Source organism: Haliaeetus leucocephalus, unplaced genomic scaffold (assembly GCF_000737465.1).
Source record: "Haliaeetus leucocephalus isolate CR32 unplaced genomic scaffold, Haliaeetus_leucocephalus-4.0 Scaffold752, whole genome shotgun sequence".
NCBI lineage: Eukaryota > Metazoa > Chordata > Aves > Accipitriformes > Accipitridae > Haliaeetus > Haliaeetus leucocephalus.
In genome coordinates, this window is record NW_010973188.1 from 1,866,035 (window position 1) to 1,893,870 (window position 27,836).

General features: G+C 52.2%; 2 protein-coding genes across 8 annotated transcripts in view; one reads left to right on the forward strand and one right to left on the reverse strand.

Annotated features, from left to right (window-relative positions):
• Window positions 1–186, reverse strand: part of CMTR1 (cap methyltransferase 1) — a 46,184-nt gene extending 45,998 nt beyond the window's left edge. For all 7 annotated transcript variants that reach the window (XM_010581142.1, XM_010581141.1, XM_010581145.1 and 4 more), the window contains exon 1: window positions 97–186. In XM_010581142.1, coding sequence (XP_010579444.1) covers window positions 97–186 — 90 coding nt within the window. The remainder of the gene's footprint in view (window positions 1–96) is intronic.
• On the forward strand, window positions 185–27,352 carry AARS2 (alanyl-tRNA synthetase 2, mitochondrial). The gene is made up of 23 exons (XM_010581256.1): window positions 185–320; window positions 381–694; window positions 976–1,164; window positions 1,830–1,975; window positions 2,771–2,965; window positions 3,501–3,645; window positions 4,097–4,242; window positions 4,550–4,658; window positions 5,269–5,307; window positions 6,043–6,154; window positions 6,689–6,816; window positions 7,551–7,701; window positions 9,523–9,692; window positions 10,717–10,830; window positions 11,236–11,376; window positions 12,021–12,158; window positions 12,561–12,670; window positions 13,796–13,904; window positions 15,943–16,065; window positions 16,507–16,617; window positions 17,499–17,582; window positions 17,722–17,832; window positions 18,223–27,352. The coding sequence occupies exons 1-23, from the start codon at window positions 185–187 to the stop codon at window positions 18,391–18,393; spliced, it is 3,192 nt and encodes a 1,063-aa protein (XP_010579558.1). The 3' UTR covers window positions 18,394–27,352.
• The last annotated feature ends 484 nt before the right edge of the window (window positions 27,353–27,836 follow it).

Consider the following 27,836-nt stretch of genomic DNA (forward strand, 5'->3'; position numbering starts at 1 on the left):
CCGCCCCGGGCGGCGCCGATGGCCGCACCTCGGCTGCCCGACTCCTCCGAGGGGCCGGAGCCCGCAGGGAGCCCGACCCGGCCCGGCCCGGCTCACCTGCGTGCCGGCCTCCAGCAGGAGCCAGTCGCCGCTGACCCCGACCCGGCGGAGGCACCAGGCCAGCCGCGAGGCCCCGCGCGCCGCCATGGCGTCCGCCCGCCCCGACAGGCGGGAGCAATCGCTGCGGCAGCGCCGGCGCTCCCGTGAGACGGAGAGCGTAGCGGCCGCGCAGCACCCAACAGGCCGGCTAATCGAACCCAGAGCGCGAGAAGAGGCTGCGCGTGCGCCCTAGGAGTCAGCGGGAAGATAGCGGTGACCCCCTCAGCAGCCGCGCCCCATAGCGGTCCTCCGCTATCCCATCGGCCCCTCCAGCCTACGGCCTTCTCCCCGCCCCTTCCGGAAACCGCGGCGCCGCCTTCCGCCCTCGGCCACTAGGGCGCCAGCTGGCCGGCTGCGGCGACGGCTGTTGCTGTTGGCGGTGCCGTGGCGCTGCAGCCCCCGCCGCGGGGCTGCCGGCTGCCCGCCGGCGGGGCAGGTCCGCGCCGCCTTCCTCCGCTTCTTTGAGGAGCGCCACGGCCACCGCCGCCTGCCCTCGGCCCCCGTCCGGCCCCGCGGCGACCCTCACCTCCTCTTTGTCAACGCGGGCATGAACCAGGTGCTTCCCCCCACCTCCACCGGCCTGCGTTCGGCCCGGGGGTCCGGCTTTCGCCGCCTGCGGCCCGCCCCCGAAGGTCCCCTCCACCGGCTTCCCGGGCCCGCCGCGTCTTGGGGTAGCCCCTTTCACGGCGATCTCCTGCGGTGGGATGGGGTCCCGCGCGGGCTGCCCTCCGGTTCGCCTCTCGTAGTGCCGTGTCTGTGTTTCAGGAGGCCCAGGCACAGCTCCCAGCGCTGGGTGGCATCTAGCAACAGCGGGTGTCTCTCTGCCTTGATTTCTAGTTCAAGCCCATTTTCCTGGGCACGGTGCACCCCCGAAGCGAACTGGCACAGCACCGGCGGGTGGTGAACAGCCAGAAGTGCGTGCGGGCAGGTGGGAAGCACAACGACTTGGAGGATGTGGGCCGCGATACTTACCATCACACATTCTTCGAGATGCTGGGGAACTGGTCCTTTGGGGATTACTTTAAGGTGAGGCGATAGGAGCAAACCCTCTCCAGGGGGAAATGCGGCCTTTTTTTCAGAGCTGTGCTGTAGTGCCACAGGACTGTCTGCAGAAGGCATTTTAGTAAGCTCCAAATTACCTTTTGGGAGCTCTGTGGCCTGGAGCAGAGGCAGTCAGGTGGTGTGCTGAATCACTAAATGTGCCCTGCAGACTCTTAAAGCGCTCAGCCTTTTGAAGCTGTGAACAACATGCACAAATCAGAGTTCTTTGTGTGAATGCCAGTGTTGACCATTTAATGTGGTGAAAGAGGTTTCCCGTTCATTTAATGCTTGTTACTAGAAAGTTTGAAAAGGGAAGAAGGATAAAGGGTGCTAGTTGTTTTGCTAGTGAATACATTTTTTCCTTGGAAAGAAAATAATACATGTAACAGCTACTAAGCACGTGGCTGTAGACCATGCTGCGAACCTGAGGGTCTCCCAACAATTTAAAAATGTCAGTTTTTCACAGGCAGGAGTGAGCCATCTCACTCGCCTGACCCTCATCCTGCTCTTTGCAGTGCACCTTAAAACTTGAAAGGGAGAGAGCAGCTGAAATTAACTTCTTTGGTGTTTGACTCCCATTCTAAAGAGCCTTCCTGCAACACTATGCATCCTGGATTACTGTGCTTTGCTTATTTTTCCTGCCTGCTCAGGAGGAGGCATGTAGCATGGCCTGGGAGCTCTTGACAGAGGTCTATGAGATTCCTAAAGATCGTCTCTATGTCACCTATTTTGCTGGAGACTCGTCACTGGGACTGAGCGCAGATGAGGAGTGCAGGGATGTATGGCTCTGCCTGGGGTAAGTGTGTTACAGAAGAGATTCTGAGCAGGAGATGCTGACATTTCAGTCTCTGTAGTCTCCCATTTGCTATTTAGTTGATGGGAATCAGATGTAGGGGCCAAAAGTTGTGTCTTAAATTCATTTTGTTTCTGGTTTGTTTGGGCTGTTAAAAGTCAGCTGGGCTCTGAGTGCTCTGGGGCGCTTGACCTTTAAGCTGTTTCTCAGATGTTATCAATCTGGGGGGCTGTGTACCTAAGACTAGCTGGCCTAGGTGAAGTGTGTGAAGGATCTCTGATCCTTTTCTTCCTCTCCATCATGAGCTGTGGAGAGTACATTCACTGAAGCTAGCAATGGCTGCTTCAGTGTGAGGATGAAGCTGTTGCAGAGAGCACTTCCGTGCTTTGGGAGCTTGTTCCAGGCTGTATGTGGGCTTTGAACCCAAGGCAGCCAGTTCTGTGCCACTGTTGGTGTTCAGCCTTGTCCATTGTGATCAGGTCTTAGCTCTGCTGGAGTTCCTTCCAAGGAGGAAGGTGGGTCCACAGACCCAGTAGAGAGCCTGCCTCTGTCAGCAGGAGCCAGACTGTGTTTGCCAGCTATTCTGGGCAGTGAGTAGGATCCTGTCTGGTTTGGTCCAGCTTGTTCCTGCTAAGGAGAGTAACTCTGTGTGAACAGAAGCAAAGGAATCCTAATGCGTTTGGTTACTGAGTTGTAGTAGTCAGAAAGGATTCCTCCCTTCCAACTTTCTCTGTGATCTAGGCTACTATGTGCTTTGTGTGCATGCCCCAGCACTGCCACCTCTGTTTGCCTTTCCAGGGTGCCTGCCAGTCATGTGCTTCCTTTTCCATTGAAGGACAACTTCTGGGAGATGGGGGACACAGGTCCCTGTGGTCCCTGCACAGAGATCCACTATGACCACATGGGTGGTGGCAGAAATGCTGCGGCACTGGTGAACCAGGGCAGCCCCGATGTAGTGGAGATCTGGAACCTGGTCTTCATGCAGTATAGCAGGTACCAGGCATCTGGTCTGAACTCCAGAGCCTTTCCTGCTTGTCTGACTCCAGAATCATACATGTTTATTTTCAGACATCTCACTGCTTTCTGGGAGGTGGCAGTACAGGAGCAAGAGGGAATCTCTGGAGATGTGTCCAGTGTGGCTCTTGGTCCCCTTTGCTTTATTTGTCCTGTCCTCCTTCAACCTCTGCTGCCTATTCTCCCTCACTGCTGCATCCCAGAGGTCTCTTGAGGTCTGCAGCAGGCCGGAGAAACCTGCAGAAGGAGGAGAAGGCCGTGGGCCCCTGTTCAGGGAAGGCCTTTTTCCCTACATAACAGTCTATCCTGGCTATCTGAGGGTCGGATCCTGGCTGCCTGACAGTGCCGAGGCAGGCTGCTGTTAGTTTGTCCCTGAGCTTCCTTTTGTGGGGTCACCTGCTGTTTCCATCCCCTGTCACTCTCCCATTCTCTTTGACTCACCTGCTCCTTTTCTTTGCCCCTGAAGTGACCCTCGCTTCTCCTTTGCCTTTTATTTTTCCTGGGTGGCTGACAGAGAGGTAGAGGGGAATCTGCTTCCCTTGCCGCAGCACCACGTGGATACAGGAATGGGCCTGGAAAGGCTGGTGACAGTTCTGCAGAACAAACGCTCCAACTATGACACAGATCTCTTCACTCCCATCTTGGATGCCATTCACAAGGTGATGGTGCTTCTGCTCAGAGTCACAGCTAAGCAAAAGCCACTTGAATGCAGACTGCTTGTCTGGTACCATAGTACTGCCTTCTCTACACGTGTTACTGTGCAGTATTTTGAGACAGGAGTTGTGTCAAGCCAGGTCCAGAGCAGCATTCTAGGGAAACTGGGGAGAATTGCAGGTTGAAAATCTGCTGGGGTATCAGCACTGCTGATCCATTTTTCCTCCAAAGTTTCTTAAATTCCGCAGTGCCAGGGCATTGGCTGACCTGTCTTAGGTACGGAAGTCTTTGTATATAATGCTCTGGAAGGATTTAATGAGTACCTCTTAGATGCACAAGGTTCAGAGGTAGTTGAGAAACATGATGTCAAGTGTAGCTGGCTGCCTCTTGCATTGAAACTTTTTCCTCCTGCAGCCATTAATTTCTGCTGATCTGTCTCCTTACTTTCTCTTTTAGGGCTGTGGGGGGCCCAGATACCAAGGCCTGGTCGGGGATGCTGATGTTGGGCATGTGAATATGGCCTACCGTGTGGTGGCAGATCATGTGCGCGCCCTGTGCGTGTGCATCACTGATGGCATCTACCCAGGCTTCTCTGGAGCAGAGTAAGGACATAAGGAAATGGCATGGGGTGGAGGGAGTTAGGTCTAGAAATGAGTATGGACAGCCAGGGGAGAGGTTCTGGTGTAAGCCCAAGATGGGGGAGTGCACGAGCTTTGGGGAGGCAGGAAGGTGAGCGCCTGGAAGTGGTTCTGATCTGCAGGCTTATCCTTGGATGGGTGTAGAGTGTGGGGAGCAGCTGACCTGTGGCAATAGATGAGACCAGAGGACCTGGAGAGGGGGCTGTGCTCGATGTGGGATCTGGGCAGGGATGCTCACATGGCTGCCTGGCGAATCCTGCCCTGCTTTCAGACTGGTGCTGCGTCGGATCCTGCGCAGGGCTGTCCGTTTTTGCTCTGAAGTCCTTCACGCTCCACCTGGGCTCCTGGCCTCCCTGGTGCCTACTGTAGTGGAAGTGCTGGTGAGTAAAAACTGCTGCCTTGGGGGAAGAAGTGTCACATGTGTCTATTCAGCCCCATGTCCCTTTCCTGTACACTGTCAGGAGACAATCTTGGATGTAAAGATGCTCCAGGAGGGTGTAGCTGGTGCTATGCATCACAGCAGTAAAAAAATCTCGTCTCCTGATCATTTGTGATGGGAGGGAGGGGGCCTACTGTGACCAGCGGTACGGTCAGCACAAGTGTGTGTATAAGTGTATACAAGCACATGTTGCTGTTTCCTGAGGGCAGTGGCTTCCAGGCTGTTGCATCTGGTTAAAGCCGTCTGAAATTGGTCCCTGTGAGTACTAACAGCATCCTAAAAGACAATGCTTTCTTCCCATTGTAAATGGATGTGTTTGCCAAGAGATGCTGTGCCCCCAAGAGGGGCTAGCAGAGGTTGGAGATACCCAGGAGACAGCAACTGAAAGTCCATGTGTGATTCTTCCCCTGTGCTGCTGTCCATGGGGCTGTGTGCTAGGGTTCCTTTCACACTCACCTGCCTGAGAAACCTCTATAATGCTTGTGGCATGCTGTGAGATCCCCCGAAGAAGATGCTGAGGATGTTATCACTAACTGAGGCTCACTCCACAGGGAGATGCCTATCCAGAGCTGACAAAGAATGCAGACCAGGTGAGCAGTGTGGAATCCCCTGGAGAGAAACCCTGTCTCTCATTATCTTTGTGAGGCACTGCTCTCAGGGGCAGAAGTCAGCCTTTCCTTGGGACTTAGCTGGAGGAGTTTGCATAGCCTCCTCCATCACCATGTTCTCATGGGCGGGCTGAGATGGGCTGGGAACATGTTTGTATCCTGGGTACGAGAAGTATCTGTGGCAGATTTCCTTGTGGGTGCTCTACTAGATTCTTACCAGGGACTGCTTGTCCTTGTATAAGGCAGCAGTTGCCCTAAAAAAGCTAGGGTGGCTCTTTCGTTGAGTGCAAGTACAGCCTGTCCTAGCCTGGGTACCCTTTGTCCAAAGCCGATTGGTGATTTAAGGCTAGTCCTGGCTTGCTTCTGCTGACAGCAACTGTGATGAGCATTTTCTCTGGCTGTTCCAGCCATGCAGTTTTAATTGGGTCACAGACATGAACGTCTCACAGGGAGCATTTGTCAGCCTCCAGCCTTCCCCAGGTGGATGGTCAACATTCCCTTGACAGGAGTGGCGATAGGAAGTGCAATGACTTTGGCACTGTTTAGTAATGCATTGGGGCGATTTTGTGATGGATCCTTACAGAACAAAAAGGCTGGTTCAAGCAGACACAGTACCCCTGTTAAACACATACTTGATTTGCTTTGAGCTGACTGTAGCAGAGCTGAGCTGGGGAACTACCTGAGGTGTTACGGCTATCCCTTCTGATCCTTGGGCAGATCATGGATGTCATCAATGAGAACGAGGCAGCATTTCAGTCCTCCCTTGAGCGTGGGAGGCGTATCATTGAGCGAACAGTGCAGCAAATGGAGCCCTCCACAAATTTCCCGGGTGAGTGTCCCTGTTCTGACAAGCTGCACTAAAAGAGGGTTTGATCCAGGTCCTCACAAGCATTGCAGTCAAAACTGGTGGATGTTTGCCTCCCCCATGTGTTTTCAGTGACCTTCTAGCCCCAGGCAGAGGAGCAGATGTTGCTCCTTTCTCCAGATTGCAATTGTTCTCATGACACACTAGGCACCAGACAAGTTAGAAACAATCCCTTGCTGCTTTATTGACTGATTAACTAGGTCCTTACAAGACACAGTTGAAAGAAGGAGCTCAGGACCCAACCAGTGCAGCTGCCTGTCTAGATGTGCTACACTGAGTTTTAGCAGGGATGGGGCTGTGGAGCATCATTAATACTCAGTCCCATACGAGAACAACTGCATGGCTTCTTTCCCCTTCCCCATTACCAGTGCAGTTGCACACAACACAGGTGAATCTGGTTACCAAGGCACACACTAGATTGGTCCCATCCAAGCAATCTTGAGATGCCTTTGCTTTCTGTGTTCACACAGAGTTCATGTCCTTCTTTTTGTCCTGCAGCTGAAGTAGCCTGGTCTCTTTATGGGAATTTGGGATTCCCTCTGGATCTGATTGACTTGATCCTTGAAGAAAAGGGAATCAGTTTGGATTCAGCTGCTTTTAATGAACTTGCTCTAGAAGATGCAAAGGTGAGACATGCCTTGTCAGAATAATTCAGAGCCTTCCCTTTCTCCTGAGAGCATGGAGGCAGAATTCCTTTCACTGCTGAGGCTCTTCAGATGCACCACAAGGCCATGTGTCTTTTCGCTGAAGGGGAATTGGGTCTGAAACAGCACTGTGGTCACAATGCCTTTGCTCATGGATGTGGCACTGAAAAGTATTGGCTAGTGATTCTCTTCAGGTCAGTAGAAGTGTTTTATGATGCTGACTGTTGCTGGCGTGAAGGTTATCATAGAATTATATAGGTTAGGACTGTCCTCAGTCAGATAGTCCAACTCCTTGCACAAATCAGAGCCAGCTTAGACAGCCCAAACAGCATGTGATTTATGAAGAGTTTACAAAACCTCCTTGGTCTCTGTAGTGCTGGAAGACTTGCACTGCCCTCCTGTGCAGTAATTGGTTCAGGGCCTTGTTCTTCTGAGCTTTAATGGCCTGGAAGTTTCACGGCTACACAGCAAGCTGTGCTGGGAGGGTTGTGTTAGCTGTTGCTTATAGCCTGCCTCAAGGCTAGCATAGGGTGGTATTGAGTGCTTGTGGGGTTTGAAGGAATGGGGTTGGTTTAGCAGTAACTTCCATCAACCTGGATCTAAACAAGCCTTTTCCAAGAAGGTGGAAGAAGTTGTTCCTAGTCTTATAGCTCCAGTTGTCAGTTTGAGTGCCCCCAGGTATCTCCCATCTAACTGTGCCTTTTCTCGTGCTGTAGCGGAAGGCTGGTGGCCCACCGGCAGGACAGCTGGAGGACACAAACACACGCCTTGATGTGCACTCACTGGCTCAGCTGCGAAGCAACAATGTGCCTGCTACTGATGACTCTCCAAAGTACGCCTACACACTTGGGCAGCACGGGCAGTACGGTAAGTGGCCAGGTCCCGTCTGTAAGGCATGCTCTGCCTGAGGGTGCTTGAATCCCTCACAAGACTGCTTTTACTGCCTAACCTCATGCATGCAGAACATGTACTTTGTGGTTCAAACCTGTCCACCTTGCTACTGCATCTTTTCTCTGCCCCTGTACCTCATCCCAAAGTAGGTGCTTTTCTTATTGCTGTTGGTGTGTCTCCCAGAAGGCTCTGGGCTGGTATTACTGTGCAGTGGTGAAGCAGGGATTGTTGATTTCTGATAAAGATGAGTCTGTCCCCAACAATTAGGCTCCTGGGCATGAGCGCTAGGGAGAATGCAGAATAATTATGCAAAGAGCTAAGGTAGGTGTCTAATGCCGTGCACTTGCTATTTCTTTGGCAGACCACTAGATGCCAGTGCAGGCTTTTTTATCGGTTGGGGTAACTGAGGTTGCTGATGCTCTAGGGAAAGCATTAAGCTAAACCACAGAGAGTAAGAGGTGGTGTGGCTGTCACAAACAATTAGAGATAGCTGTGTACAGCCAGCTCCCTCTTACCCAGTGTGCTGGTGGCAACCCCCACTAAGCAGAAAGTGAGGCAATTCAAGCTATATATACTATGGCAAGAGCACAATGGAGGAGAAAAGCTCAGCAGTGACATTGGCTAAAATCTCCAAGCTAGAACTGTTCTACCTCCTCAGTCTCTGAATCATGGAATAGTTCAGGTTGGAGGGGATCTCTGGATGTCCAATCTCTTGATCAAAGAAACATCAGCTTCACAGTCAGATCAGGTCGCTCAGAGCCTTGTCCATTTAAGTTTTCGGTATCGTTAAGGACAGAGATCCCACATCCTCTCTGTTTCCTGTTCTTTATCACTCTTAGCGTGAAAAGTTTTTTTTTCCTTTATGTACAGCCAGAATTTCCTGCACTCTAGATGTAGTCTCACAAATGCTAAATAGAGATGAATAACCACTTTCTTTGACCTGCTAGCTATGTTTGTGTTCATACATCCCAGCAGGCAGGCAGTCTTCCTTGCTGCAGGGGCACCCTGCTGACTTGTGTTCAGCTTGCTCCTGAGGACCCCAAGGTTTCTGTCAGTCCATTTCTGAAGCCTGCTGAGATGCCTCTGAAAAGCAGCCCTGCTCTTCAATGTGTCAACCAGTCCCCACCAATTCATTGCCATACACAAGCAGGATAGGGGTACATCCCATCTTGTCATGGATAATCATTAATGAATATGTTAAATGGTGTTGGCCCTAACAGCAGCCACAAAATATCTCTACTAGTAACTGAATATCAGTTGAACATTGAACTATTGAGCAATTCTCTGTGGGGCCAGCTGCGCAGCCAGTTATACATCCACCTTATGGTCTACCTGTCCAGTCCATATTGCCCAAATTTGGCTTCAAGGAGCCTACAGGAGAGCACGTTAGAAGCTTGCTGCATCGAGGAAGGTGACGTCCCTTTCATTCCTTGTCCACCAAGTCTGTCGTCTCTTCAGAGAAGGCAGGCAGGTTTGCCAAGCTTGCAGGGTAGCAAGCTGCAGGTGTGTCTGTGCCACATCTTGTTCTATCAGGCTCATTTAGAGCCAGATTGGGCATCCCTGCCTGCTTACCTGCTACTCAGCAGGTCTGTCACTAGGTGAGGGGTGACTTAGTTCCAAATAACAGATCCTTTGTCCTTTCTGCCAATAGCTGTTGCTTTCCTCTCAAGGCAAAGTGCCAGCTTTCAGTAAGACTGGGTGTTGGTAGGGTTGGCATGAAGGAGTGACCCTCTCCTTTCCTGTTGCAACCTCTCAGGGTGTATGCACTAAATGCTGCCACCTTCTTCACCCTGACAGAGTTCAGCCCATGCCAGGCCACTGTCCTGATGCTGTACAGAGATCAGTCTCTCCAGAAGGAGGTTGGGGCAGGGCAACGCTGTGGTGTCATCTTGGACAGGACTAACTTCTATGCAGAGCAGGGCGGGCAAGCTTCTGACCAAGGCTACATGATACATTTAGGACAGCAGGTAAGACCATTTGCTGCCTGAACCCAAGGCTGCCATGGGTACTGAGGCCAGGCAGAATTCCCCAAGTGGTGGCCTGTTTTACTCTGTTCATTTGCAAGCTGCTGACTCATGACAGTTTCCTTGGCTTTGCATCAGGGTTGGTGGGGTGAGGGAGAAGCAGCAGTAACTTCACAGAGGTGTACTTGCTGCTCTGTTTGTCTCTTTCAGCCCTTTGCAATTTTGTCTTGGTGGGGAAGAATGTAAAGTCTTTCTGGGTTTCCCTTCAGTCTGCTGCACTCTCGCCAGCTGGGGTTGTAATGCAGAGAGAAGGCAATCAATGATCAGAGAGTCCATGAGCTGAGTAACTTGTCTCTGGCCAGTCCTGGATGACTGCAAGCAGTGCCCAACCTGAGACCCAGTGCAAAAACTCTCATCCCTCCAAAAGCATCGTGGAGGACCTCTACTTCTGCAGCATGTTCCTTCAACCTTGCCCAAGGGAGAGCTTTGACACTCTCCTAGGAAGTTACATGGGGTGCAGCTTTTTCTCCTTCCCATATTCCAGCTCTTGAGAATCACCCCTGGGCATTCGTGCTGCCTTTTTAGCCTTGCAGAATGTGATAGTGCCTTGCTCAGCACTTCTCCCCAAGCTGAAGCAAGGATCAAGTTTCTGTTGCCAGCCCAGTGAAGGAGAAATGGCACCTTGGATGCCTGAGACAGATGCCCGAGACAGATGCCTTGGCAGCTGCTGTCCATTTTCTCATGGACAAGCATCTTTGTTAGGAAAATTCATCAGCATGGGGGATGTTACTGCCCCTCCACTGCAAGCTGACAGCCTCAACATGTTGTGCAGCAAGTGGCTGGGTGCAGGGAAGGTCTGAGGCATGCTGGTTACATTTGCAGTAAGCTTCTCCCTGCTTTTCCCACTCTATCCCTGTCTTTTAGCAATCAGTGGGGGTTGTGTTTCCCAGTTGGATCAAGCAGGCACCTACCACAGGTATTTGGATTTTCCCTGTGTCCTAACTCATCTTTCTGTCTCTCTGCTCAGGACATACTCTTCCCTGTAGAGTCTGTTCGTCTCTGTGGTGGTTATGTGATCCATGAGGTCACTGCTGTTGAAACCCTCCGTGCTGGTGACCAAGTGCAGCTCTTTGTGGATGAGGTGATAACTCACTGCTCTTAACCTTTTCCCAGCCTTGCTTTGAGAGTCTTGTGATGTCCTGAGTAACCTGGGCACAGTAGAGCCTTGTCCCTTGTATTCCTGAGACTGCTCTTCATTGTGATGTGCAGTGGGAAGGAGACCTCACAAGTGAATCTTCTATGAGCCATTGGTCTGTCTAGAAGCATCCAGCCTAACCTTTGCTATTTTACAGATGTGATCCCATGGGGAAAAGAAGTTAGATCTGCCCTGTGACATAAATTAATCTGACAGCTGTACTACCCATTGTTTTTCCCCCCATCTTCTCCCATCCCCTCACATGCAACCTTTCCCTTATCTCTATGCCATCCCCTGCTCCCCTGAGCTGTGGAGAACCAGCACTTCCTGCCAACTTGTCTGTCCTTTCAGGCCCAGCGGCTGGCCTGCATGACGAACCACACTGCTACCCACCTGCTGAACTTTGCACTCCGCCGCATCCTGGGTGACAACACAGAGCAACGAGGGTCCCATGTGACAGCAGAGTGGCTGCGCTTTGACTTCGATACCAAGGTTACTCTGGACTTTGTTTTCTTTTCTCAGCAGTACCAATGTCCCAGTACTGGCCTTCTCTCCAGGGATTCTTCTCCTCTCGCCATAATGACTCCTTTAGAGATAGGTTATGTTTTATTTGAGCAATGAAACTTGGCCCTGTGGACATGACTGGCTCCGCTTTGCACTGACCTGACTCTAAGCAGGGCTTGCTGAGGGTATGAATGGGGGTCAGAAGGGAAAGGACTTAGCAAGGCCAGTGGTCATGGGACTGACCCGAGTAGTGCAAAGGGGTCTTTGAGAGATTCACCAGCTTGGCTGTGGCACATATCTGATGTCTGTGCTGGTCATCCAGGTGAGAGCAGTTGGGAACTGAAAGCTGTTGGGTCAGGCTGAGCACTGGCCCTGGTAACCTGTCACTCATTGCAGCATCTCTCTTGAAGAGTTTGGTTGATGCTCTTGGATCAAGAATCCTTATGACTCATGGGAGGAGGAGGTGGGAGGGTCATGATGCTTACAATTCCCTTTTACAAATAGGGAAGATGAGACACGGGGAGAGTGGTGTGCCCAAGCTGAGTTGCCTGGGGGCCCTACAGCAGTTCTCCTTCCTTTGTTCTGTACCTCGCAGGAGGCTTCTCCTGAAGGTGGCTGATTGACTTCCTCAGGGCCCTGTGACTGTGGAGCAGCTGCAGCAAGTGGAGCAAGTGGTCCAGGATGTGATCAAACGAAATGAGGTTGTTCATACGGCTGAGGTGCCCCTCATGCTGGCAAGAAGAGTTCAGGGACTCCGTGCAGTGGATGAGGTATGACAGGATGGCAGCACGCATCTTCATAAGCCTTCTACTTCAGCAGGAATCATCTGGACCACAAGAGATGTTGACGGAACAGGTTTCTGCAAGGGAATTGACTCCCAAAACTCAGGAAGGAAAATAGAACAGAGATGACATCTCGGGACACTGTGTTGTAAAACATGGAGGCTGGGATGTGTAGGGTTTCTGCTCGTTTCTTTGCACCAAAAGCTTGTAGTGTCACCCAGTTATTTCTTTCTCCCCATGGTGGCTATCTGTGGGGGAGAAGCAGTGCTGCCCCTGACCCAGGCTACTCTAGAATAGGGGAAAAATGAGGCAGACACCTGAAGCCAGTTAGTCTGTAAGTGCCCCTGAAGCACCATGTTGTTAGCTGCTGATCCCTGTCTCCTCTGTCAGGGGTATCCAGATCCAGTGAGGATAGTGTCCCTGGGGGTCCCTGTGGAGAGTGTGCTGACCTGCAACTCTGAGGCTGCAATGCAGACTTCTGTGGAGCTCTGCTGTGGGACGTAAGTGACTTTTACTTGCAGTCAGAAGGTGTGTTTGTGGGCGCTGGTGGCTGAGGTAGAGACATTCTTGCAAGCTCTACTCCCTGTCCCTGTGCGACTAAGTTTCCTCACTGAAAAGATCATCTGAGGACAGGATGGGCTAGTTAGGAAGCTTTGGAAGTCTGAGGGTGAGAAAACTTTAGTGAAATGCAAAGCGGTTTTCCTTGCTTCATAGTCTGAAATCAACGTGGAAGCTGCAGAGCACCAGCAGAGTGTGGGAAAGGGATGTGTGGCCTATCACACCAGAGTTACGGTGCTTTGGCTTTGAGGTTGCAGGAGGGCTGGGGACCCAGCAGGAGACTCTGAGACCGTTGTGAGATTTTGAGGCTGCTCTGATTATTTTAATTAGTTATCTTTGCCCTCTTCTGCTTTGAGCAGTAATGAGAGCAGAAGAAGAGTTAATCAATCTTAGGACAATGCTGACACAAAAAAAAAAAACAGGAACAAATTGGCCTTTGAGCAGATACAGCTGAAAATGAGCAATTTCTAGTCATGAGATCATTCTTGTGGGTGTAGTGGGACAAGATGGGAGTGGAGATGATCAATTCTTGTGAAGCTGTCTGAAATGACTACTTGTGGTAACAGAAGCTGAGACACTGTAGTTGTTTTCATATCCAGTGTTGAATAGCCAAGAAGGAAAGGGGAGGTTGTCAGTGCCCTGTCACTGCACAACTACTCCATGACTGGAGTCTACTGGCCAGTCTGTGAGCTGGTCTGACAAGAAAGTGGTGGAGTTGGAGGAAAAAATTACTTTCTACAAGGTTCAGTAGCAGCTGAGTAGAAGAGAAAAATCCCAATTCATTGTACTGCTGAAGGAAAGGAGAGGAAAGCAAAGCAGAACTTAGCTGTTATGCACCATTTGACAGCAGCCTGCTGGGCAGGTAGCACAGAGGTTCCTCTCGAGTAGCTTCAACTCTGCTGTCTCTTGCCTGACAGGGTGCCATCAGGATTTTAGGGATTGTAAAGGAATGAAGCTATTGGGATTGGGGAGAGACTGCTGGACTTGAGACTTGTCTTTGCAGGCTTCCTGATTTCTGTTCCCAGAGAGCAGCTTATTCTCTTTCCTGTTCTCTGCTGACTTTGCAGGCACCTTCTACAAACAGGAGCTATGGAAGATCTGGCCATCATCAGTGAGCGTCAGCTTGTAAAAGGGATTAGCCGTGTCATTGCAGTGACAGGGAGACAAGCCAAACAGGTAAGAAAGAGGGAACTGAGATTTCTGCCATGTCAAGGCAATGCCAGAGGGACCCAGCTTTGTAAGGTTCCTGCATAGGCAATTAGTTTCCCCCTGCTTTGCCTGGAGCCTCCCTGCTGTGCCTGATCTGTCTTCCTCCCTCAGCCCTGGACTCAGCCCTGCTGCTGTACCTCACTATTCACCTCCACTTCCCCTTTCCTAGTCTCCTGTCTCCTTGACCTTCATTCCTCCCCTCAGACCCCCTTTTCCAAGATAACAACTTGGCACAAAATATCGGGAAGCATCTGGACTATAAATTTCAATCCCCAGGTAGGTATTTAAAGGTGTGATTCTTTGTGCTTTGGTTTCACCTCCTGCTCACCTCCTGCCTATCACAGTTGGATTTGCACTTTATGATTACAGGGCTCTGGCCTCATTCTTGCAGCCCTTTTCCTTCTTTTCTTTAGTCTTTTTCCTGCTAAACTGTGGTTCTGGTCTGGCTGGGTCTGTATAAAAAGTAAGAAACCTACTGTTGGGTCCATGGGATCGCTCTGTCCTTTGAATATCTGGAAGTGTCAGGGGCCCCACAAGCTTGCCTGCTTCCTTTAAGGCTGCAGTCAGAGTAGAGTGACTCACTGTCACTGGGAAGTTACTGTGAATTAGGAAGACTAAAGGCAAAGCCCACCCCTGCAAATCTGTTGCTTTTTGGCTGGCTATCCCCTGTGCATCTGTGTCCCTAGCAAGGCTTTTCCTCATGCAGGGGAATGAAAAGCTGCATGGGGCATCTGCATGCCTTGCTGGAAGTACTGACCTGGAGATCCCCCAAGAGAAGCTGTGTGCATGTGTTAATCAGACAAGGGAGATTGCAGGCATGAGGGAGTGACTTGAAACAAGGGATGTGTATCCTAGCTAGGCAGAGTAGTCTTCACTGTCCATGGCTTTTCTTATATACTCTCTGCTGTCCTGGTCTAAAGTCTTGCAGGACCACCATGGGCACAAAGATCTGGCAGGGAGAAAATGCTCCAAACCGTACGGATTGTATTAGGTTTTTTTATTAATAGTAGCATTAGTGTTAGGGGAAAGCGATAAGAAATACACCAAGATCAGCTGAACTCAGGAAATAAGCTTGAACAGCTGACGAGGTTCCTTTAGTTTTAGTGTTCCTTTAGCTTCTCCAGTCAGTAGTTTCAAGATTGCATTTGCTAATGAAAAAAGAGCACTAAGACATAAATGGGTGTTACGGATGCATGACTAACCAATTCCAACAGGTGTTAAAACTCAGATTTATTCTTCAGTAAAAGTTAGTTAGAAGTCCGGTAACATTTTCTAAAACCACAGGCTCAATGATGTAAAGAGAATTAATACTACACGGCCGACTTAAGAATCCCCAAGATTTAAAGTGATGGCTCAAAATGCACATATCACTCACCTAAAAGCTGAGGGCTCTCTCCCTTGAGGAGTTACCTTGGGCAGTGCCCCGACCCAAGGGGGAGTCCCCGACTGCTGACCTGCTGCTCCGAGGAGGACTGCCAACATGTCCTCCGGCGGGACCCCGTTTATACCCCTGTCGAATCTGACCTGTGGTCATTTAATCCTGTTGGCCAGGAGAGTCACCTCGGTGTACTTGGCGCATCTCGCTTGGCCAGTTCAAATTTCAACCTGCGGCCTCCAGGGTTTCCTTCGCCTTCTCCCTTCCTGGAGAAGTTTTGTTTCCTGCTGGCAGGATGGGGGGGGGGGGGGGGGGGGGGATGTTCCCCCACAATGGGGTTCCCAAGTTTTTCTTGAAATCCTGATCATTTGGTGCACGATACTGAAGAAACATAAATGCACAACAGCTTGGTCCCCTGGGTGTGACCATCTAGTGTTGGTTGCAAATCTAGAGAGGAATGATCTATTTCAGAGTCTCTTGGGGACAGTTGTTCTTAAAGCCTCTGTAGGTGTCTTCCCACTATATCCTGAGCAGCACTTCAGTGTTTATGACCCTGCTGCCTCCCCACTTTCTCCATACCTGCTCATTCTTTCTGTTGTTGCATTTGAAGCATTCTTTCCATCTCTCCAGGCCCGGGAAGCTGGCCAGTGCTTGGCTATGGAAGTGGACTCTGTCTCCCTACGAATGAAGAAGAGGAGTACCTCGATTCCTGAGATGCAGAACCTCTCCAAAGAAGTGGGACAGTTGACCAAAGTAAGGATTACACTCCTGTACAGAAGGATCCTAGCATGGGCTCTATACACTTGAGGCACATGACTTCTTCCCTACCAGGTTCACATCTTACCATGGTCAATAGCAAGGGCAAGTTGCTACCTGCTGTTGCCTCTTTGATCACAAAGACTTCTACCAGTGTCCAGGTGCCTCTGCTGCAGATGACCTCTTGCCAGAGGGAGTGTCAGAGAAGGCAATGGTGGGGAGGATAGAGCAGTGAAAAAGGGTTCCCAGGTTCTTCCCCAGGCTTTAGATGCCCAGCTGAAAAGGGAAAGCTACACATCACGGTGACTGACTGGCCTGATCACATCAGGGGTATAGGAGGGTCTGGGAAGAGGCCAGGCTCCAGCCTGACCTCGCAGAGAATTAGCAGTTTATGACTAGGTACAGTTTAGTGTCCTTATACAGCAAATTGTCTTGCAGATGGTGGCTAGCACTCCAATGCCCCAGTGGCAAAGAAAAGAACTACAGACTATCCTCAGAGTGCTACAGCGAACAGCCAACACAGCCGTCAAGAAACTGGAGATGCAGCAGGTACTATGGCAGCAGCACACTAACTTGCAGCCTGCTAGTAGCACTGTGTGGCATACACAGGTGGACCTGGTGTCTCTGTCACACTTCACAGCTATTCAGTCACTAGAGTCCCATTAGAAGGCAGGAGAAAGAGGGTACAATCACACACAGTGCAACATAAGCCCTGTGTTGGGTTGATTTCACTGGCATTAACCAGAGCCCTCATTTAAAATGGCAGTGAATTGTGAACTGACTGGGGTTTTGGCACCTGCAAAATCCCTGTGTCTCTCTGCCTGTGAAGATGAAGAGCCCCATATCAGCACTTTCGGCAAACACCAACAGGCAGATAGGCATCACCTCCCTTTTTATACATGAAGAAAATGAGATGGCCCTGACAGTGTGCTTTACAAGGTTCTGCAGTAAGACAGTGGCAGGACAGAGCCTTTCTCCCAGCCATATGTATATTGCTGTGGCTTCCCACTGCATTTGTGTTCTGCCGATTTACGTTAAAAGACCTTTAGAAATGCTTATTGGTGACTTAATGTTCTCAGTAAGCACTATCATTTTCGTAAAGTAGGAGCGTCTTGCCACGGGAGCCTTCCTGAGATATCCAGCAATGTGTAGGTCCAGGAGAGAAGCTGGGGACTGAAGATGTCACTGTCTACTCCACTTTTGAAAGGGCTTCATCTCTGCTTGCTTTTGAGGAAGGAGGGTTGTACAGGTCTCCACGTCAAGATTTCAGTCTGCCAGTCTTACTTTGACTTCTGCTAGCATGCATTTCCCGTCTATCCCACAGAGCAGCACTTCCATTCCCTATGTACATATGTTACATGCATATATCCCTGTCCAGCCCACACTCTGCCACCTGTAGCCCCTCAAGTTCTGTGTGTTTCCTCCTCCAGGCTGAAGAGAAGGCACAAAGCATGCTAGCAAAACATTGCAACCAACCTGTCATCATTGATACTGTCCCAGCTGACTCCCTCTCTGTGAGTAGTCCACATTACTTGTTGACCCAGTGGTTCCTCAGGTGCTGCATAGAGTAAGAGGGAGCTGCTGGGCATGTTTTCTGCTGCATGCCAGTCTCCTTTGCTGTAGCCTGACCTTTCTTCTCCCTGCCTCTCCTAGATCCTAATGAAGGTAGTGAACCAGCTGTGTGACAAGTCTCCTGGCACATCAGTCATGCTGCTCAGCCCTCAGGCTTCTGGTGAGGTGCTCTGTGCCTGTCAGGTGTCCAAGGTAAGCAGAACCTTGGTAGAGACACGGGGAACCTGCCTGCAAAAGGGGGCTGGACCCACGGCTCAGCAGATCCCAGTTGAGGCTTTTCCTGGGATTCTGCCCAGTGCTGCTGGTTAATCATGCAGGGGTAGGACCTGATATGACCATACTGGGACCAGATACGCTTTCAGTCTCTGCTGGGCACAAATATCCCTGGATCCTCCAGGCCATGTTTGCCCAGGAGCAGGACACAGCATTGACATGTAAGCTCAAGCTTTGCAGTCCTTGCAGTTGACTACCTCAGGTAGTGAGGGCCCAGGCTGGGCGAGGAGAGAATGTTGTTACTTTTCTTTATCCAGACTGCAGAGTGCTCCACAGTCCAAATTACTTTGCTCTGTGTCTCTTCCCCAGAATTGCCTCCCTGAGTTCTCTGCTGCTGACTGGGCCGTGGCTGTCTGTACACAGATGGAAGGGAAGGCAGGAGGTTCTCCTGTCGTCGCTAAGGGCAGTGGAAATGCCAAGGGCATGCAGGGAGCCCTGACTACTGCACTGGAGTTCGCTCAGAGTAAACTCTTGAAATAACTGTGATGCTTTGGTGGCAGGACAGCTGTATGTAGCCCAGCTGTAAGCTACGTGGACACTTGGTGCAAAGCACACATTATACTCTGCTGATCTGAAAGGTTTAGCAGCTCCCACACTGAACGTTGCTGCAGCCACTGCATTGGAGCATTTGGCTTCTGGCCATCAGGGATCAGCAGAACCCCACTCCTGATCCCACTGACAGAACGATGCTGCCTGTTCTCAGCATGGACATACAGTGATGGAGCCTCAGAAAGCACCAGCTGCAGCAGCAGATCCTGCTGCTTCTGGAACAGTGCAGTTCTTGCCACAAGATTAGCACAGAGAGGCCCCATGAGAGCATGGGGGGAGATGGCACAGTGTTATCCTAAAACCATTAAATGGCAGAGAGTGTGTGATCCCCTGATGTTTCTTTTGTTTTTTCTTTCCCCCCTGCTCTGGCAGAGAGGTTTGTTCTGTCCCTGCAGCCCTACAAGTCAGCACACACTCTTGTGTAAGCAGTCCTATCCTACTGCAGAACTCAGGACACCCTTGTGATTAAAAAAGCTACTGTAATTTAGAAATCGGAAGTCCCACCCTGCTTGCAGTCTCAGCCTTGTTAGGCTATGCAACAGGTAGTGCTGAAGCCAGTCTGCAGTACTGAAGCATGGAGGGAACAAAATCATCCCAGCCTCTGCCTCTTTGGTTTGGATGAATGTTCTTAGCCTTGTTTCCTCCTGCTACTCCCTTGTAACTCCTTTCTTCTCACACTGCCTACTGGCTTCTCACATACCAGCACCTACCTAAAAACCACCATGGATCTGGTGAGTTGTGTGAATGGGAACTGTTGTGTTGCAGCGCGGAACTCCCTGCAGCAGGACACTTAGCCTTGAGGTGAGCAGGTCTCCCTCCTAAACTGGTCACTTTTCACGAACACTAGTGGACCTAGCAAACTCAACTCATAAAGTCATCATTGTTAGAGTGATGTCTAGAGCTCTTGGCCAAAGCACCATTATTTTAGATACTGTATTGACCTAGAGATCACAAATGGTAGCTGAGGCAAAGGTGCAACAGGATAGTGATACAAGCAGGTTTCACCTTGTGAGCAGCAACAGCAGGCTGACAGGGATGAATTTCACCAGCAGGTAGGGTTGCCTGTCTCTGTGGAGTGAGGTGGAGGAGGCAGTAGCTGCATGCTTTTGGGGAGGGGAGGAGGAGGGGTGGAAGCACAGTGATACTGATGGATGGGGAGCAGGAAATGGCTGTCACATAGATAAGGATTGGTAAAGAGGTTGTAGTGGGGAATGGCCCAGTCTCCTAATGAGATACTCCCTCCACTTTTCTTAGCTGTCTTTTTGAGGGGGAGTGGGTGAATAGTTGCTGTGAGCCGAGCCTCCTCTACCTTCTCTCTTCAGTGAACAGCTCACCTGGGAAAAAAGGGAGGTGGACTTAGATGCAACACTAGAGGACATGCAGTTTTCTTCCCTATGTCAGCGGCTGTCCAGCCCAAAATCTCCTGTGGTCCCTAAGGCTTAATGTGGCTCCTAGTCATCTTTGCAAAGTGCCAGGAGCTGGTTTTGCACTTGGATAAGTGCCAGACATAAATGTGAGAACTCGGAGGCAGGGGTAGGGAGGCTTTAAGGGCTGGTGGTGCTCCCCACTATCCTCCTCTCTTCCCCCAAAGCACTGACAGCTGCAGCAAGAGCACAGGCCTTCAACCTTTCATTCAGTAAACACTACTTCCAGCCAGGGAGCTTAAAGCAGGGCTTGTTGCAAAGTGGACTGTGAGCCAAGGTCCCTGGGCACCTGGCCCTGCTGCTCTGAGTTCAGCCATCAGAGAGGTGCACAGGCCCCTTTCTTTCATCACCCTGCCAGTGAGGCAGGTTGCTGCTCACCCCAGACCCTGCCTGCATTCCTGTATGCTGTAGCAGAGCAGCCTAGTGCTTTCTCAAATTTCTTGCCATTTCTGGATGCAGAGGTGCTGCTGGTGCTTGTAACATCTCTACAAGGAACCTGTACATAGGGAAGGGCTGGAACATCCAGCCCAGCACTTCGGGGACCTTGTGACAAGGCTGGTAGGGTGCTGGAGCGGATGCATGGAGTCCCTGGGGATGGTTTGTGCTGTCAGTTGAAAGCAGTGTTAGTGCCCAGTGTTGCACAGCTCCTGTGTTTCACTTGCACCACAGCAGTACCAGATGTGGGGAGGGGAAGGGCTGCTCTGTCTTACTGGGAAAGCGCTTTCCTGGGGTGCTTTTGTGTTACTGTGTTAATAGCTGCTACAGGAGATGATGTCTCCTTTTGGTATTGGAGAGTAGGTGTGGGAAGAGGAGAGGAATGCTGGGTTGAGCTGCTCCTGCGCCATGCTCCAAAAGTAGAGCCTGAGCTTGTTAGCAGCAGCCTTACAAAATTAACCCCCTTTGGCCTGATTTTTAGCTTAGAAACCACTGGCCTCTTGTAGACTTTTGCCCAGTCCCTTACGGGGCAGGGGTCTGTGCACTGACCTTCAAGGTAATGCCTTTACTCACAGGGAAGTTAAGCCCCTGCTGTTGATCTTCTGGAGGGCCAAGGGCTGCTGCTGCAGAGGCAACCGGAGCGGTGGCTCTTGGAGCCGTTGGAAGGAGGTCCATCTCTACTGTGGGAGCTGTTGGGCTTTCAGCACTATGCAGTGAGTGAGCAGCAAAGGCCTGATGGCTCAGCACCCCAGGTCTGCTCTTCCCTTCCATGTCCCATGGGAAAAGTAGCTCCCTGCTCTCAGGATGACAGATGCAGCCCTACAGTGAGAAATAAGCCCCTACCCCCACATAGGGGCACTAGGGGAAGGCTTAATGATCCTGCAGCCAATTCCAGGCCATTTGGGGAACTGAAAGGTATTGATTATGTGACAGCAGTTACAGCTTGGCCAAGCAATACTGGAAGGTGGGCAATGGGAAAGGCCCAACACAGCCTTACACTGCACGCACACCAGTGAGCAAGGATTATAAAGCTCTTAAAGCAGAGTAGGGGCGTTTTAATCTGGCCATCCTGCATGGGGTCTGTGGGTGATCTCAGGTGACTTCTGCAGGCAGGCTTTCCAGAAGGCAGCCCAAAATGGCAGGAGGCTGCTGAGGACCAAGTCCCACAGCTCATCAAACAGCTCTGGAGATGGTAGCAGCACATCTTTGAACAGGGAGCACTCAACTATCTGCACAGCCCTCCCCAGCTTCTCTGTGCCCATGGCTACCTGTGGTGTCAGCTGAAAGACCTGCTGAGTCTGGGAGCAGTTGCTCTGCAACAGCCATGCACCATGTGGGATCAGGCCAGTCCTATACCTTTTCCACACCAGTTTGGTAATCGTGTTCCTGAACTTCTGCACCTCCAGCTGGGACCTCAGTGCCTTCTCTGCATCTGCAGCAGCCCCAGCACTCCCTGCACCTAGGGAAGTGCTGCGCTGCCTTCCTATAAATGTTAAGAACAACCTGGTCAGCAAGCAGGGCTGCAGCCTGCTGTGATGGCACTGGCTCTTCTCCTGCCTCAGCCAGGGCAGTCTTGGGGAGACCTTCCAGCTTGGAGCCCGTTTTCTTTCTCCTCCTTTGCTGCTCTTGGCCTTTCTGGGCATGAAATTCAGTATTTCCTTTCCTCTTTCTGAGCCTGCAAGGATTTAAGTGGGTTATCGATGAGGTCACAGCATAACCAAGTCATGATCTTACTAGATATCATAAGCTCAGTAGCACTAAACGTACTCTGTAACTGAAGGACAAAAAGGATCTTACCCTACCAAAGAGTAGTCTGTGGAGGCATCTGTGGTGCCCATATCACCTCAGGCTGGTAAAGTGGGTTGCTGCAGTAGGAATGCTGGGTTTTGAGCTGTGGCCATGCCAGGCCATCGCTGATCCTAGGAGAGAGAATTTCCTGCTGTTCTCCTGGTGAACCCCCAGTGCACAGATTTGTGTCCCATTGTCCACTTTCCCTGCTGCAGAAGGACAATGAATTCACGTCCCATGCTGCAGCCGCAGTAGCTGCCATATTTCTGCCTGGGATGCCCTGTATTTCCATGGCTGGTCAAGCAGTGCTCAGCTGGTAGGGCTTAGGGGAATGAAACATGAGTTTTAAATGTAGTTCTCCAGCCAAAATAGCAGCTTACATTCCCTTACAGTCATCAAGGATCTAAAGTGCGAGCAGTACCCTGGGCACAGGTTTGCAACTCCAAACACATGCACGCAGAAGGAACGGCAGGAAGTGGGAAACTAATTAGAGAGATGATGGGGTTTTTGCTGTGAACAGGTGCTGTCAGGTTGGCAACACCTCCATAAGTCCAGATGGACCCCAAGGTCCCTTAAGGGCACGTGCAATGCAAGGGCTTGCCAACCCCAATCGCAAGCAACTACCTGACTTCGGTAAAAGAGAAGCAGAAAGTGCATGCTTGTCTCTTCTCACCTGCTTTGCTCCCGATAGCCTGGGCTGCAGAGTCAGAGGCTGGCATGCAGTGCCTGCGAGAAGCCCAGCTCTCCCTAGGCACCCCTGGGGCAGGCTGCTGTAGGGACCTGAGGCACTGCACCCTGGGTCCCATGGGACTCACTCCAGGAAGGTCCTAGGATCGTAGTGGTGGTAGCAGAGCCAAGCCACACAAGAGGATGCCGAAGGCATGCTGAGCCACAGGCTCAAAAGCCGTGGAGCTTGGTCCCTCATGGCTGGAGCTGAGCATTGCCTGGAGACACTGAATGTACACAGCATGTCCAAGCTGAGCCCTGCGGGGAGGGAGAGCAGCTCAGGGGCTGGTGCAGGGAACCAGAGCACAGCTCCTCCCCTGCTGGGACACCCCATCCCTGCCACCGGTGCCTGCAGGACATGGCCAATGGGTCACAAGGAGCAGCTGGGGTCTCCCCAGCACCCATCAGCCGCACCACCTTCCATTTCCCCAGGGCTAGCAGCAGTATGTGCATTCCCAGCTCGCAGCTGAGCGTGGCACTGAGCCCCCCAGTCCCTGGGTTGAGGCACACCCCCAGGACCAGCCCACCAGCAGGTAGAAGGAGTAGTCCCCCTGCATGCACAGGGATACCCTCACACACCAGCACACACCTCCCAAGCACCCGCTGTAAGGATTTGCACCCGCACATATGCAGATCTCCCTTTGTACGATTTCAGGTGTGATTTCCCTCCCATCACCTCGCATGCGGCAGGACTTGCATGTGCTGCAGCATGAGCACACAGGCTTGGCGTAGCCACTAACCTGTGCAGTCTGGCACTCCTGCATACACACATGCATGCAGAAGGCAACATGTATGTAGTGACAGCATGGACTGAACTAGTCATGTCACACACGTACATGTGTGCTCAAATGCAATCCGGAAACTCACACGTCCACACACACCTCTTACATGCAGGCTCTCATGGGCTCTCACCATCACACCACCCCCCACACAGGCTCCCTGCCTCCGCAGCAGCTGGGCACCCACACGGAGCAGCACCCACACACAAGGCAACAGTGGTGAACCCATGAAACCAGAGCACTCGTGGCAAGGCAGGACATCCCATCCCTCGGGAGCAGCTCAGGGCCACCTCGAGCTGGTGCTGCTCCTCATCTGCACCCCAGCTACCTGGGAAAGGAGGGGATGGCTCTGTCCTAGAAGTATTCAGCTGAGGGACAGGCAATGTGTAGGGCATGCAGGCAGGAGAGGAGCAGCTGCTGGGCCTGGTGATGAGGGGCAGGGGAACTCTGAGCCCCCAGCTCCCTGGGAGCACTGCTGGGCAAAGAGCTGAGCTTACACCACAGCAGAGTGCTATCGCAGCGGCATGCCAAGAGCCTGATGAGGCAGGAGAGGCATTTCACAGGGAATCCCAGCAGCTCACCTTTGCTGCATGCCCTTCACGGCCAGCCGGTTCCCTGCGTGAAAGCGCCGGCGCCTTGCAGTCAGCTCATCAGCTTGAATTGCAGCTGGCATTTCTGTGCGGCTTGCCGCTTGCTCAGCTGCAGCCCAAGCTCCTCTCTCCTCCAGAAAGCATGAGGAAAACCCATGTTGCTGGGAGAAGGGCCCCACTTCCCCTCCATCCTCCCCACCACCAATGCCACCACCATCCCAGCTGCCCCCAGGAGCACCCTGCTACTGAGCCCACCCTCCTGACCAGGGTGCAGCCTGCTGGAGAGAAATTGAGGGATTAATTTTGATTTATTTATGCCATTCTGGGTCTTAATCTACCAGATGGTGGCTGGTGGGGCGCCCAGGATGTCTGCACTGAGGGTGTGCCAGTGAGGCTGCCATGGTGTTACCTGGTCTGCATCCAGACCCACCATCCAGAGAGCCAGGTACTGCTGCATCCACCACGCACTGCAGAGCCACTCACCCTGCCATCATACAATCAGAGCAGGCTCCCAGTGGGAGAATGAGTAAAGCTACACCCATGACCAGCCCCAGGCACTGGGGTGCTGCTGCCCACCACAGGTTCCCCTGAGATGGGAGAGGGGATGGAAGGAGACCCTGTCCTGCCCAGTCTGCTGTGGGAGAGACTGGAAGGAGCTCCATCTCACCTGACTTTGTATTGCACCCAGTGCCTGTGTGTCACTTTTGCAAGCTGGGGAGCTTCAGACTAAGTTGTGAAGTTCTACCATCCACAGTCACTTAAGATTCCCATGGGGGCTGTCAATCTTGAAGTCCTGCTGCAATTCCAGTCCAAAACCCTTCCTGTGTTTTCAGCTGGCTGTGGGATCCCTATCCCAGAGCTATTGACATCAGATTGTCTGGTCTTTTGGGGACACTCCACCACAAGCCTGCTGCGAAAGTCCCTGAGGCTACACAGACACTGGGTTACTATTCCAGTCCCCAGCCAAGATCCCTGCATCTCCTTCTAGTCCTTGCCCAGCCTTCTTTCACGCACTTCCCTCTTGCTTTGCATCAGAGGTTGCCCAGGCTTGAGCTCCAGGAACGGGAAGATAAATCTGAGCCTACGTAGACCTTCTTTTCACATGGTGAAGAATTATTTACACTCGGGTTGGGATTTGCTGCTCTACTAATTTTGTTGTCTCCTCGTTTGCCTGTTTGTCCCACATTTCAGATGGTGTTCCCTCCCTCCCCCTTCCTTCCCTCGCTGTCCCCACTTGCGGGTGTTCTTCCTCTCTCCTCCTCCTCCTGGCTGGCCCAGTTAGGCAGGTGCAAGAAGATGCACAAGGAAGATAATCCATCAACTCAAATATCACTGAGTTTTGTGGAGAAAGGGGGAAAGAGATGCAAAACTAAATGACCTTTAAAACAAGTGAGCTCTCAGGTTCCCTCCCCCACCCAGAAGCAGCTCCTCTGCTCTGCTGTAACCTCCTCCTCCCTGTCCTAGCGTTTATTTATAAGCACCATCAATAATTAAGAAGCTGCCTGCCTGCCCGCTTGCCTCGGCTGCCGTGTTGACAGAGACATCTCTGACGTTTCCTGGCTCAGCCTGGCTGCATTGCTCACTTGGGCTTTTAATCTTCCCCTGCCTTGTTAGAAACACAGGAATCACCTACCTGGAATGGTCCGGAGAGCCAGGAGAGCTCCCTGCAGTGGGCTGGTTGCCCTGAGAGCAAACCAAAAGCTGCTGGCTCTCATGACCCCACAGCAGCAGCACAGGGTGGGTTGTCTGGGGTGTCCCTGCTATGGGCACCACCACTCCCTGCCAGAGTCAGGCTCCAGGAGAAGAGGCACCCTTGTCTACATCTGAGGGCCAGGGAGCTCCCACGCTGGTGGCTCCTTGCTGACAAAACCACAAGCAAGGGCTCTGCGGCTGGAGCCCCCAGTCCCAGGGGAGCAGCATCACCCTGGACACCCAGCCCAGGAGGTGGAAGAGACCCACCAAGCAGTGCAGCCAAATAGCACAGCCAAGCAGAACGATTTGGCCCTAGCAGGCAGAGCTGGAGCCCTTTCAGTAGAGGGGTACAGCTGGGCTTAGAAATCAGGGATGGAAGGCTTTACACTGGCCTGGAGAAACCACCGCAGGGCATAACCCGGGGACAGGCCAGGCACAGAGGCAACAGCCAGGCTTGGCACATCACTGGCACTTCAGAATTCCTTGGGAACACTCTGGGTCACTCCTCATGCGTTCAAAGGCACCCTGCAGGGATCAGGGAAGCTCCAGCCCTTGAACAAACCGTCACGCGTGCAGTTTCCAGGCAGCCCAGCTCAGCAGCTGCAAGCAGAGCCCGCAGCATGCCAGAGCTGAGCCCAGGTCCCTTTGCCAGTGCGATCCTGAAGCAGCAATGGGGCGCAAGAGGGAAGCCCGGTAGTTCTCCCTGAGCTGGCCTGCGATTCTGCTGGACACAGTAGAGACAGGCAGACAAAAAGTGGCAGATAGCTGCAGCTGGAGGCAGGTCCTATGCACCCAGCTCCCCCCAACATGCAGCATGACACCTTGGGCTCCCCGGTTCCACTGGCTGAGCCCTGAAAAGGAACACGAAGGGGGCTGGGGCTCAGCCGCATCCCCCACACCCCGCTGCAGGGCCAGCAGTGCCTGGGAGCTGGGTGCCGCAGTGCTGGGAAGTGGATCTGTCATAAAGCGCAGCTCTGGAGGGACGGTGATGGCAGCTGGCAGCTCCCCAGCCCTGCCGGTGCCAGGCCCCGCTCGGGTGGGAAGAGGGCACCAAAGGACAGTGTCAACTCAGCAGCCCTTGGTGCGCAAGCTCCCAGGCTGTCCTACCCCATCAGCGTCCGACTGCCGCCACAGCGACTGCCCTGACATTGCCCTTGCTGCGATGGGGTGGATGGGGCCCCCCTTTTGCCCCCCCCAAGTTGCCCCACACCAGACCCTGCAACTGCTGACACAGGACATACAGAGGTGCTGCTGTGGGACACCAAGGGTCTGAGAGATGGAAGAGGTGCCTTCTTCCCCAGCTACACCCACCTCCCCAGCCCACGCAGCCCAGCTGTCCCAGGGGTGCTGGAAGAGCTCACGCCCCTCCCCAGTGGTCTCCCTCTTCTGTGGGGCAGGCTCTGAGGAGCTTCCCCAGCCTTCAAGGGAAGGGGTGGCCCCCTGCAAGGGGTATCAGGTGTCCCTCCGCAAGGGGTATCACAACCAAGCTGGCTTTGAAGGTAAATAAGGCAAGCAGGGACAATGACCTCATTTCAAATATAACAAAGCCCCTGGTCCTCTGAGCTGCTTTCTGGTGGTCACATGAGGGAAAGACGCTGCACTGCCTGCCGTGGGCTTTTCAAAATTTCCCTGTGCACTGCTTGTGCTATAGGACCTGAGCCCCCTCCACAAGCCTCTAGAGCACTTACCCCTGTCAAAAGCACCTTGGGTTTATCAAGCCACAGCAGGGAGAGGTGGAAATGGGGACAGGGAAAGGAATGACACAGAGTCACAAGCTAAAATGCAAAGCATGGGCTACCCCGGGGAAAAAAGAGACCATGCAAAACCAATAGAGTAACTCCATGAGAGTGCTGGAAAACAGCCTCCCACTAGCCCTCATCCCCAGCCTGGGAAGGGAAAAGCATCACAGCTGCTCTGAATGTCGTGAAGGCTGCAACAAG

Excerpts from the sequence above, each read along its gene's own strand:
- AARS2 (XM_010581256.1), top strand. The coding sequence starts at position 185 with ATGGCGTCCGCCCGCCCCGACAGGCGGGAGCAATCGCTGCGGCAGCGC. Across the intron at positions 16,066-16,506 it reads AAGTGGGACAGTTGACCAAA|ATGGTGGCTAGCACTCCAAT; the intron begins GTAAGGATTACA and ends ATTGTCTTGCAG. Across the intron at positions 17,583-17,721 it reads TCCCAGCTGACTCCCTCTCT|ATCCTAATGAAGGTAGTGAA; the intron begins GTGAGTAGTCCA and ends TGCCTCTCCTAG.